This window comes from Myotis lucifugus, unplaced genomic scaffold (assembly GCF_000147115.1).
Source record: "Myotis lucifugus unplaced genomic scaffold, Myoluc2.0 scaffold_347, whole genome shotgun sequence".
NCBI lineage: Eukaryota > Metazoa > Chordata > Mammalia > Chiroptera > Vespertilionidae > Myotis > Myotis lucifugus.
Window position 1 is genome coordinate 1,192,905 of NW_005871395.1, and position 13,075 is coordinate 1,205,979.

A 13,075-nucleotide genomic window follows, 5' to 3' on the forward strand; every position below is an offset into this window, starting at 1 on the left:
ACACTGAGATGGCAAATCCCAAATTCTAACGCCTAAGCCTCAGTTCCAAGGTGTGCGTACAGTTTCTCTCTCTCAGCTCCCAGTAAGGAACACGCCACCACATCAAGTGTTACCTCAAAATTGGCTCATGACAAAGACAACTTATGATCAACTGGGATTCAGAGAGAGTAGGTGTTTCTCTAATAGGCTTTCAACTTTTAAAAGATTGCATATAACATAGAAATATTATTTGTACTTTTAAAATATATGTAACTACTACTTCTTTGTTGGATAAAAAAAGTAATACTCTTCAAATATTCATACATGACAGAGCTAAAGAAAACTGTAATAAGAATATACATTTCAAATAAGCAAAAAGAAAAGTTTTAGGAGACAAAAAGTTCATCAGCTAACTAAAATCCCAACTACAATTGTGCTTTACCTGCTCTTTTTCAAGCATATCTGCTTTACGGAGTATTTTCATTGCATACACATGCCCTGTATCTTTCTTCTGAACAAGCCGAACCTAAAAGTTATTAAAAGAATGCCAAGTTAGAAGTTCACAATGCCAAGCTACTGCTTTCATATGTTATAGGAAGTAATATTTAAACTGAAAAAGTATAAAAATATTTTTAAAAATATGTTTCCATTGATTTCAGAGAGGGAGGGAGAGGGAGAAAGAGATAGAAACATCAATAATGAGAGAGAATCATTGACTGGCTGCCTTCTGCATGCCCCCTACTGGGGATTGAGCCTGCAACCCGGACATGTGCCCTTGACCAGGAATCGAACCATGACCTCCTGGTTCATAGGTTGATGCTCAACCACTGAGCCATGCCAGTCGGGCAAAAAGTGTAACAATTTTAATATAAGCAACTAGCAAGAACAAAGCAAAATAAAATGCTTTTTGAAGTTCAAAATAGATATTTTACACCCAGTGAAATCAGTGCTAGAAACATCTGTTTGGCTCCCTAATAGGACAAAACAATCTAACTCAGGACCCTCACTTTCAAACTTAAGGACTCATTAAACCCGTGGCTCATGTCATGCAGTCAGCTCAGAAAACCTAAGTAAGTGATTACAGCAATGTTTAAAACAATAGCAAAAGCTCATGCGTAGGAAAAATGTCTTGAAGGAAAAAAACTAAATATAACTAGGGAAATGGGATTTTATGCAGTTTTCCTCTCTTCTTAATTTTCCAATGTTTTTCAGAGAGAATAAATAAATCAATGAAAAGAAAATTAAGAGTCTACAAACCCCCCAAAAACCTCTGGCAATTCCCTGCACATCCTTCCCTTCCTCTCCCAGCACATGTATGTTTTCTTCTCCCCACACCTTTGTTTTCCTGCTTGAGCCCCGTGTCCCTTCCTCACTGAGCAGAAAGCAATTTAGAGGTGGTACTGTCCATTTCCCTCTCTTAAGGGCCAACAGGGATTCTGAATGCTCAGGGATCAATTTACTCTTCCACCTGTGCTTTTGAATATATACTTACATTTCCCCGAGGGTACAGGGTTGCCATACCTATTATACAAAGACTAGAGGCCCGATGCATGAAATTCGTGCAAGAGTAGGCCTTCCCCTTCCCCCAGCTGCCAGCACCGGCTTCCCTCTGGCACCCAGGACCTGGGCTTCCCTCGCAGCCCCGGCTTTGACTGGAAGGTCGTCCGGAAGGATGTCCGGTCTAATTAGCATATTACACTTTTATTATTACAGATAATGAAACTGTGGCAACAGTTGGTCACCCACTCTGGATGTTTTCCATTAATGGAAATGATGTTGCATGGGCTCATGCACACCCTCCCCACCAGACTGCTCTTGTGACCAAGCAGGATGCATCTGCCAGATTAGCTGGGACAAAGCTACATATTCTCTCAACTCTCTACCACTACCTACATAGCTCATTTCACAAATCCTGTCCCTCAGGGACATCTTTTTACAGCTGTACCAGTCTGGCAGGAAAAAATATAGAGTGGAGATATGCTTTTAGCTCACTCCTGGAGAGGCAACGTGTTACATACTGGGGAAAACAAGAGCTTTAAGATCAGGAAACTTGGGCTGACTTCTGGTACCACTGGATATATGTTGCAGTGTCAATGGCTGTGACACTCTGAGTCACCTATCAGTTATTGTCATGATTACAGGAGAAAAACAATATAATAAGTACTGGTTCCCTTCTACCTTTCAACTCTCCTACATCAATATTTAAAACATCAACATCATCAGAGAAGAACAATCCGAGAGCTGGGACAGTGGAGCAGGGAAGAGGAGGCAGACAGAGCCGTGAGGGTGTGGGGCTGGCATGCTGGACCCTCCTACCCCATATTTCACTTATGTCAACAGTCATGAAACTCATGGCATATGAGAAGCTTTGAGGTGCTGTGGGCTTTCGCATTGGATAAGTAGCTGTAGCTGTGGGGTTTTTACCTCACCAAATGCTCCTCTGCCTATTACTTTTAAGGACTCAAAATCTTCCAATCCAAGTCTTGTCCTCTTCAAACGAAGAAACTCTGTTTCCTTCCGAGCATGAGCTGATCGCCTGAGTCGTTTCTAATGTTTAAATAAAGGGGGAGAGGGGAGAGGGGGAGGAATTGAAATTCCCCAACAAAGTCATACTTGTGACTTTACCCATCTGGAAACCAGAACCACACCAAGCCAAACATAATCTTCTCACCCCGGAAAGCACCACAGAAGGACCCCACTGCTCACTCCCCCCGTCCCCCGCCCCCAGCCTTCAGAGACAGAACCACACCACACTGAACAGAGTGGGTGCTTCCTCTCAGGATGCGTCACCTACCCCCTCAGCCATCCACCATTCCAGCCCTTCTAACGAAGGAGGGACGACCCGCATTATCCTTTAACCTTCGTTAGAGAAAAGTGTGTGTGTTCTTCATTTCCCTCCAGGTTTTTTACACATTGCAGTTCATTTTACCATCTAGTTTTCTATTATCTCTGTAAGTCTGGGGTATTTTTCACCATTTTCCTGGGTTCTGTAATTTATTCCTACTTTTGTAAGCATTTCCACTGCCATTTCAGTTCCCTGCGCAGTTACTAACTGTGCTTTCCCCCACCACATCGGAGGCATAGAGGAAAGGGCTGATCTGCCTTGAATATGATTTCAGAAGTTTGTCCCACTTCTATAGAGCCTTTTCAGGGAATCTGTAAGTTTGCTATACTGTGCTTTTTAACATTTTAAATTGGTTTCATCTCTTCCTTTTCTTGGAATTCTAAATTAATGCTAATTGATTTGCTATGACTGTACCTGGAGAAGTTCCTCTCCTGACTGCTTCCTCATTAAGTACGAATGCCCCAGTCCAGAAGCACACCAGCCGCCCAAGGTGCTGCTGCTGAGCAGAGCCTTCCCCGGCACTAAGACTAACAATTTGCTGGACAAGATATAACCTGCCACGCTGAGTTTCAAGGGAAAAAATTCTGATTTTAATTACCTCTTCATCCTTTAGGCCTTCTTCTTCCATCACTTTTTCTAACTTCTTTTGTCTAAAAATAAATAAAGATGTGAAATAATATTTGAATGTAATTTTCTGGAAAGCGTATACAAACATAAGAATTGTTTTTTAATGACAAAAACAGGTAGACCTTAAAAGATCTCATTAAAGTAACAAATTACAGTTACTAAGACAAGTGAAAAGATTCCCACTCATTAGTTCTACATTTTGAAACAGACTGTATAAGATGTTAATGCAACAATCTTATTTCGAAATGAAAAGTTCTCTCTCTCTTTTTTTTTTTTCCTGTCAAAACTGTATTTCCTCCTTAACAAACCACAAACAGCTGGTGTTTGATAACCTCATATCAGGGTGTTTCTCTCCCTCTCCCCGATATCTACTTCCTTTATTTTCACATCTTCTTCCTCCTCCTTGCCACAAAGAATAATAAACAACAAAGGTAAAATGCAGAATTTGGATATTCAAGGAAGGTAATTGGCCGGGGGGGGGGGGGGGGGGGGGGGGGGGCACCTGTGAGGTGAGGGGGGGAGAGATTGAGAAAAAAAGCCCCCCAAGAAGAGAGAAAAAACTCATGCAGACAATAGGGTGGTGACTGCTGGGGGGAGGGGGAATGGAGGAAGGTAGAGGAGGGTATGGGGAGGATAAATGGAGATGGGCAGAGACTTGCCTTGGGGTGGTGAACACACAATACAGTGTACAGATGATGTGTTGTAGAATTGTGCACCTGAAACCTGTATAATTTTGTTAACCAATGTCACCCCAATAAGTTCAATAAAAAGAAAGGGAAAAACCTTAAGAATTCTAAATCCTTGGAGTACTGAATTTAGAAACTGTATTCAAGCATATTTTTATCTATTTTAATACTGATTTGATAAAACCAAAAGAAACAATTAAAACTTCCTTACAACCAATTCCCTATAACCTTTACTTATTCAGCATAATCAATAAAAGCACATGGGCTGGGATCTCCCCTCCACCACTCAGCATTCCAGAAGACAGGCAATGTGAGCAGGCAAAGAAGAGGAAGAGTACAGGGCACACGAAGTAACAGCATGCAGGCTAGCGTGTCTGAGGCGCACAGCACTTCTGTGTGCCTGGCTCTTAGTCTGCAGATGACTAAGAATTGACAGAGGCTGGTGCACAAAGGAGTGATGTGATGAGATTTCTATTTTAGAATGGCAACCAGCAGTAATGACCTAATGGACTAGCAGGAAAAGCACTGACAGACAGCAAATTCAAAGCTATTGTAAGGATTGAGCTGTGCAGGAAAGATCTGGAACTAGGACTGGAAACCTAGAGTGAAGTGAACAGAGCTATTGCAAAGATGACCAACTGGCAATAGAAGTCAAGGGAAAGGTCTTAGAACTTCTTCTGTGGGAGGACAATGATGCCACTAACCAAGATAAGAAACACAGAAGAGGAACATGGAAAGACAATGAGTTTCCTTGTGGTCAATGAATATGTATTACAATAATACTATTTAGTTTAAATGAATATATTGTTAGAAATCATATTACAAACCCACAGGATCAGATGATGAGTAAGAATTTGTGTCTAAACACTCAGCAAGTAAAAAGATCTACTCTGCCCCTGATGGGAAGAAGTGAGAATCTGCATGACTGCCATCCCACTTTTCTTCTTCTAGTTCCCAGGATATTTGGGGATATGCATCTATGTGTGCTCATGTATCGGAGTGAGAAGGCTGTACTACTGGTAGTTTCAGGAATGTAAATTAATTGCATTTCAGTGGTTAAATAGTTGAAGTAGAGAAGAATAAGAGTCAAACAATCAATAGCAAGAACTATAAGAACTCAACCATGTTCCACTCTTTTTGTGCCTTGAGTGTCAAATATTATCATATCTTCCAACTACATGTTTTCTGAATGACCACACCAGACTGGGCTAGAAGTCAAAAGTGCTATCACACAATGTGTGTCACAAAGACAGCTCCTTTTGACTATAGTTTATTTTTTAAAAATTTATTGAGAGAGAGAGAGAGAGAGAGGACCCAGGCCCTAGTCAGGCCCTAGTCAGGGTGCATGCAGGAGGCAACCAATCTATGTCTCTCTCACATTGATGTTTCTCTCTCTGTCTCTCTCCCACCCTTCCACTCTCTCTCTCTTTAAAAAAAAAAAAAAAAATCAATGAAAAAATATCATTGGGTGAGGATAAAAAAAAGACAGAGGAGCAAAAACTAAAAGAAAAGAAAATAGAGAGAGAGAAAGAGAGAGAGAGAGAGAGAGGGGAAACATTAATTTGTTATTCCACTTATTTATGCATTCATTGGTTGATTCTTGTATGTACGCTGACTAGGGATCAAGCCCTCAATCTTAGCAAATTGGGATGATGCTTTAACCAACTGAGCTCCCCAACCAGGGCCTTCTGACTATGTTTTATTCTGTTTTCTTTTCTTTCTTTTAAAAAAAAATACTTCTTTATTGTTGTATTACATATGTCCCCCTTTTTCCCCCTGTGTCTATGGGTTATGCATATATGCATACAAGGTCTGACTACATTTTAAATCTAAATTCAAACTGAGAAGTTTTCCACAGCTTTATTGCAAGTGTAATTAAATTGGTTTCAGTAGAATACCTGACTGAGAGTAAAGTTATCAGAATCAACCCCTTGAACACAATCAGATTCTTTCATTAGAGAATCTATATATATAAAACCCTAATATGCAAATAGACCGAATGGTGGAACAACCAATTGCTATGACGTGCACTGACCACCAAGGGGTACGCACAGAACATGGCGGGTGTCGGCAGCAGGCGAATGGTGGAACAACCAATTGCTATGACGTGCACTGACCACCAAGGGGTACGCACAGAACATGGCGGGTGTCGGCAGCAGGTGGCAGAGCACAGAACATGGCGCTCGGCCATGGCGGGATGGTGGAGCAGGTGAGCAGGGGTCCCGCCCAGTGCTTGTACCTGCTGCCGGCGCCGGGCAAGCCTCTGGTGGTTACTGAAAATTCTTTGCTCCCGTGTGCCACGGTCCCGCCCAGTGCTTGTACCTGCTGCCGGCGCCGGCCCTGCTCACACCTGTTGCCAGCACCGGAGCCGCCGTTCACACCCGCTGCCGGTACCCGGCGCAGGCCCCGATCACTCGTCACTGTCAGCGGGTGCAAGCGGCGGCTGCCGGCTCCGATCACCCCTCAGGGCTTCTCCACGCCCCCTGCTCCTGAGGGGCGATCGGGGCCCCAATCTCTCCGCGCCATCAGCTGGTGCGAGTGGGGCCGGCGCCATCAGCGCATGGGAGTGGAGGCAGCGGAGCAGGACTGCTGGCAGACAGGAGACCAGAGGGTGCGGTGGGAGGGGCCAGGCAGGGGCACGGAGGATGGGCCCAGACCCGCCCCTGTGCCCACCACAGCCTCGCAGCCCACAGTTCCTTTCAAGTTGCATGAATTCATGCACTGGGCCCCTAGTATATCCAGAAAAGGCCTATCATACAGAATAATCCCTGGTAATGATGTACTGGGGCCAAGTCAACGAAGACCTTGAAGGGACCAAAATGGCAAGCACAGCCTGAAAGGAGGCTTGACATCCTTGGTGAGAGGATACCATGGAATTACTGGACTCTGTTAGATTCATGGCGGCACTGTGATTACATAAGAAAATGGCCATGTTTTCGAGATGCATAATAAAGTACACAGGATTGAAATGGCAGATGTTTGAAATTTGCTTTAAAACACAGTAACAAGAAAAAATAAAATATAACTGATGAAACAAATTTAGTGAAGTCTTGATAATTACTGAATATGTATTAGTCTTTCCATCTATGTGCGTATTTAGTTTTTTGTTGTTGTTAATCCTCATCCAAGAATATTTTTCCATTGATTTTAGAGAGAGTGGAAGGGATGGGGAGAGACAGAGAAGGAGAAACATCTATGTGAGAGACATACATCGACTGGTTGCTTCCTAAACACACCCCACCAGGGCCAGGGATGAAGCCTACAACAGGGATACATGCCCCTGACCAGTATTGAACCCAGAACCTTTCAGTCCTCAGCAACGTTCTATCCACTGTACCAAACTGGCTAGGACTTATGTGTGTATTTAATGACCCTGGCTGGGTGGCTCAGTTGGTTAAAGCATCATCCTGATATGCCAAGGTTTCGGTTTTGATCCCTGGTCAGGGCACATACAAGAATCAACCAAGGAATGCATAAATAAGTGGGACAACAAGTCGATGTTTCTCTCTCTCTCAAATGAATGATTCTAAAATTTATATGGAAATACAAAGAAACTAAAATATACAATGCAATCTTGAAAAAAAAAAAAAACTAAGTTGAGGACTTACACTACTGACTTCAAAACTTACCATAAAGCTACAGTAATCAAGACAGTGTGATACTGGCATAGAGATAAATAGAACAATGAAACAGACTGGAGAGCCTAGAAATAGATACACACTTATATGGTTTTAATTTTCAACAAGTGTCAAAGCAATCTAATGGGGAGAAAAATAATCCTTGCAACAAATAGTGCTAAAATAACTGAATATCCATATGGAAAAAAATTCATCTCAACTCCTATTTCATATCACACACTTATTAATTCAAGATGGATCATAGTACTAAATGTAAAAACTAAATCCATAAAACTTCCAGAAGAAAACATAGGACATCCTTATGACTTGGGTGTAGGCAAAGGTTTCTTGGAGGTCACAGAATGTAATAACTACAAAAGAAAAAAATGCCAATATTGAAAACTTCTGCTCACCTAAAGACATCATTAGGACAATGAACCGGAAAGCCACAGACTGGAAGAAACTATTTGCAAAACTTATATATAACCAAGGGGCAGTATCTAGGATATATAAAGAACTCCCTACAACTCTATGGTCAAAAATATGAATAAACTCATCACAAGAAAATATACAAATGGCCAAAAGCACACTGAAAAATGTCCAACATCATTAATCATCAGGGAAATGCAATTAAAACAACAGTGAGATACCACTGAACATCCACAAGAACACCTATAAGTTAAAAGACTGACAACACAAATGTTAGCAAAAATGTAAAGCAACTAGAACTCTCACACACAGTTGGTAATATTTTGGGAAAAGGTCTAGCAATTTCTTATAAAACTAAACATGTGCCTACATAAGTTTATGACTCAGCAACTCCACTCCTAAATTTACCCAGGAACTGAAAACAAATGTTCACAAAAAGATCTATAACAAATGTGCATAGAAACTTATACAAAATAGCAAAAAATTGAGAAAAACCCAGGTGTTTATCAACAGAATGTATAAACAAACTGAGGTATAGTAAAAAAACAGAATGGTACTCAGCAATATAAAGGAACAAACTACTGACACAATAGCAACATGAATGTACTTGAAAACATCAGGATGAGTGAAGGATGCCTTACTCAAATGAGCACTCACTCTATGGACCTATTAACATGTTCCATTTGATGGAACAGGCAAGACCATCAGTGGTAGAAACAAAGTCATAGCAATGGTTCCTGAGGGTGAAGGAACATCCCAGGAGTGAACGAACTTTCTGGGACAATGGCAATGGTTTATGTCTTGACAGAGGTTTAAGTAATACAGGTGTAGGCATTTGTTGAAATTCATCGAATGGTAACCCTTAAGATTGTACATTTCATTGCATACAAATTTTATTCCCTTAAAATACTGAACTCTAGTTCATATACAAGCGGAAATAAACAGAAAGTAAAATATACTGACATCTGAAACATGTATAGCAAAAAAATTAACAGATTAATGAATGGATAGAGGAATGGATACATGGATTTATGATAAAACAAATTATTTTTTTAAACAACAAATGATTAATTGCAGAATTTAGATGATGTATTTATGGGTATCCATTGTACAATTCTTTCAACTTACCTACACTCTTAAATATTTTCATAATAAAATACTGGGAATAAATTATAATTGTGAGTTACTACATGCATAATATACACCAGATTAATAACAACAGCTGCTACTACCACCATAGTGTGAAGCACTATGGTAGGTATTCACATATGTTAAGTCTAATCCCCATTTTCCAGATGGGGAAACTGATACACAAAAAGACTAAGGAACTTGTTCCAACCTCATACAGCCTACTACATGGTAAAGGCAGGATTATAAGCCCAAGTCTGACTACATAAGAGCTGCTCTTTCCATTACATCACACTGCCTTAATGAACTCCAAGGATTTGAACCAACTGTTTTATCCTACCATGGAATATTGAGTTATTGGCTCAGTAGTAGAAATGAAGGGGTTATAATAGCAAGGGCTTTGGAAATCAATGACACTGTCATTCTACTGTAATGGGATAGGCTATAAACATGGCTGCTGTTATTCTTGTCTCCTTTCAACAATATTATGAAGGTGCTTTATGATACCAGACATAAACGCCAAAAACATGACACAATTTGCTTAAAATTCTTTACCTCATTTCTCGTTCTTCATGTTGAGCGATAAGATTGCTATAAAAATTCTCCAGCGTCACTTTGGTCATTGTCACCCTTTCTTTTGTGTGATTACTCATGGACGAGCAAGGTGTGGAGCCGGTCATTGCCATGGCTGCTAGAAACAAAGGAAAGAAGAGGTTTTAATCTCGGAATTAGAATCTACCAATTATGTGCTCTCCTACCTTATAGGTAGGAATGTAAATTCGTACAACTTTTATGGAGGACAAACAAGTAAATAACAAAAGCCAGACAAACACTGGGTGAAAATAAGTATATGTTAATGTCCCATGACCCAGAAATACCATCCCGAGGTAAAGGACCTAGAGCAACTGTCACACAGGCTCCTAAGGTAGCATGCGCACGGATGGACATTTCAGAGGATGTTCACTGTGCCATCATTTGTTATGGGAAGTTACAGGCAATTCAGTAAACAAATAAATAAAATGTTGTGGATGCATACAAAAAAATACCTTGTAGCAGTCAGAAGCAAATCTACCTGTACCTAAAAGTGGCATCAATATATCTTTAAAACAGTTTTGCATTTTTAAAAAGAAAACATGATCACAATACCATATGAGTAAATTAAGAATATATACTATAGACAGTGCAATTCCTTGCCTTCTAGGAAGCTACCTTGGAGAAATCAAGACCCATAAGGATTCATACATAAGAAAATTTGAGGCAGCATGTAAACAAAGGAAAACTAGAACTTGAATATCCAACAGATATGATTACATTATAATAAGTCATATAATGAAATAATATGCAGATAATTAAAATATGTTCAGCCCAGCAGCATGGCTCAGTGGTTTAGCACCTACCCATGAACCAGGAGGTCACGGTTCGATTCCCTGTCAGGGACATGCCCTGTTTGTGGGCTCAATCCCCAGAAGGGGACGTGCAGGAGGCAGAGGATCAATGAGTCTCATCATTGATGTTTCTATCTTTCCCTCTCCCCTACCCTCTCTCTAAAATCAATAAAAACATGTTTAAAGTAAATAAAATATGTTTAAATGTTTAATGTCAGGGGAAATGTTTCCAATCCAAGTAAAAAGAATATGTTACAAAACAGAATTTTTCCATGATCTCAATACAATAGATCTTTTATTCTTGTTTATGCTTTCCACGTTTTCTATATTTTCTTCAATGACTATGTACTATTACCATTAAGTTATCAATAACTCTTAAATTTACAATTTCTACAGTTTAAAAAAAAATCTGACTAAAACACTCATCTATAGGTATATATGTACTCTGATATGTCCATTTGATAAATATTCACTATATATTTGAATTTACTAGTTAAAACAAAGACCTATGATGGAAACAATATTACAAAGAAAAAAACTAGACCATAATTTTAGTGACAAAAATATCAAAAAGAAAAAAAAAAGGCACCCTACCAGTACATATGACAAAGCCAATGCTAACAGTTTAAATAGCTGATAGAACATTTTCCCCTAAATTTAAATCTCATTTTCCCCCAGAAATTTTTGCCAACCTATATTATCACACTTGGCCAGATTGCTTGCCAACCTTGACTTGCTCCAGCACTAATGTTCATATTTTATCCTTATTGTATCTTCCTCCCATGCAAGTGGACTCTAAGTCTGTGTTTTCATCCTAAAATAAAGCTGACTAAAACTAAGGAGAGGCTAAGGTCCACTTTTAAAGGTAGTGCATTTTATGAAGTTCTCTCAAGGTTCTCCCCTTAATACTCAGTAGATTTTTTGCTTTGTAGATCAAACTAAGGCTTTTAAGGAATGTGCAAACACTTGTTATTACTAAGAAAAAAGAGTACATAAAACAGTTTTATAAAATACTCACGGGGAAAAACAAATAATCCCTTCAGAGCAAAGAGGTTCAAAATCAAGGCTCTATTTCAGAGTCAAACATTTTGATTCATGATGTGCCAAAATGACCAGTACAAATTCAGACACTGAACTCAGCTCTACCTTATTATAAAACTAGAAGCCTGATGCATGAATTCTTGCATGGGTGGGGTCCCTTGGCCTGGCCTGTGATCGAGGCCTATCAGAGGGTGGCTGACTGGGGAGAGGGACCATGGGAGGTTGGCCAGCTAGTGGGGGGGGGGGGGGGAAGGGCCTTGGGAGATAGGCCGGCGGAGGGGAGGGGCCCTGGGAGATTGGCCAGCTAGGGGGAGGGCCCGCAGGAGGTTGGCTGTGGGAGCGCACTGACCATCAGGGGTCTGCTGCTGCGTTGAGCATCTGCCCCCTGGTGGTCAATGCGCATCATAGCGACTGGTCGACCGGTAATTCTGGTGGTTCGGTCGTAATGGTTGCTTAGGCTTTTATATATATAGATGTTATATATTTTTATGGGACGTTTCTGTTAATACCAAAGCAAACTCAAGTGTTTATAGGATATCAGAATTTAAAAACACACAAAAGCCTGGCTGGTATGGCTCAATGGTTGAGCATTGACCCAGGAACCAAGAGGTCACTGATTCTATTCTCGATCAGGGCACATGCCTGGGTTGCAGGCTCAATCCCCAGAGGGAGCCATGCAGGAGGCAGCCGATCAATGACTTCCTATCTCATCGATGTTTCTATGTCTCTATCCCTCTCCCTTCCTAATAAAAAAAAAAAAAAATCAATAAAAAATATATATTTTAAAACACACACACACACACAAAGCCACCTCTGTTTGGCCCTGGCCAGTGTGGCTCAGTTAGTAATGCACCAGAAAGGTCTTGGGTTTGACTCTCCATCAGGGCACATACTTGGGTTGCAGGTTTCTTCCCCTGCAGCTCAGGGCACTAAGTGGGAGAGGCAACTGATTTATATTTCTCTCACATCGATGTTTTCCTCTTTCTCTCTCTCTCTCTTCCCCTCTGTCAAAATCAGTGAAAAATGTCCTTGGGTGAGGATTAAAAAAAACCCTGTTTGGTGTTGGGTGTGGTTCCTTATTTGTCAGCCCCTATCCTCTCTCCACCCACAATGAAAACCACATGCACTCTAAGTTTGGTGAAGAAATTTAAAAACCAGATTTAAAAACAAGTCTGAAGCAAGTGAGCACTTTGTACTCCACTCCTCCCTTATCTGTAAACTTTAGAGACCCTTTATATATTTTAACAACTGAAATTACTTCAAACTTAAAAAAAAAAACAACTAGAGAGTTTAAGCCTGAGACAAACAGTACCTTCCATATAATAGGTAGAATCTACC

The 13,075-nt window shown here is 40.5% G+C and overlaps 1 protein-coding gene across 15 annotated transcripts in view; it reads right to left on the reverse strand.

The window, feature by feature from the left end:
* STK38 (serine/threonine kinase 38) overlaps positions 1-13,075 on the reverse strand; it is a 104,314-nt gene that overhangs the window by 88,915 nt on the left and 2,324 nt on the right. For 14 of the 15 annotated variants that reach the window (XR_002832242.1, XR_002832241.1, XR_002832240.1 and 11 more), the window contains exons 2-5: positions 9,867-10,002; positions 3,423-3,474; positions 2,404-2,526; positions 422-505 (exon numbers count right to left, since the gene is read on the reverse strand). Coding sequence is in view for 11 of the 15 variants with exons in the window: in XM_014466615.2 (XP_014322101.1) it covers positions 422-505; positions 2,404-2,526; positions 3,423-3,474; positions 9,867-9,997 (390 nt within the window). In the remaining 4 variants the exon portion in view is untranslated. The remainder of the gene's footprint in view (positions 1-421; positions 506-2,403; positions 2,527-3,422; positions 3,475-9,866; positions 10,003-13,075) is intronic. The other variant, XM_023764753.1, reaches the window with a different exon arrangement.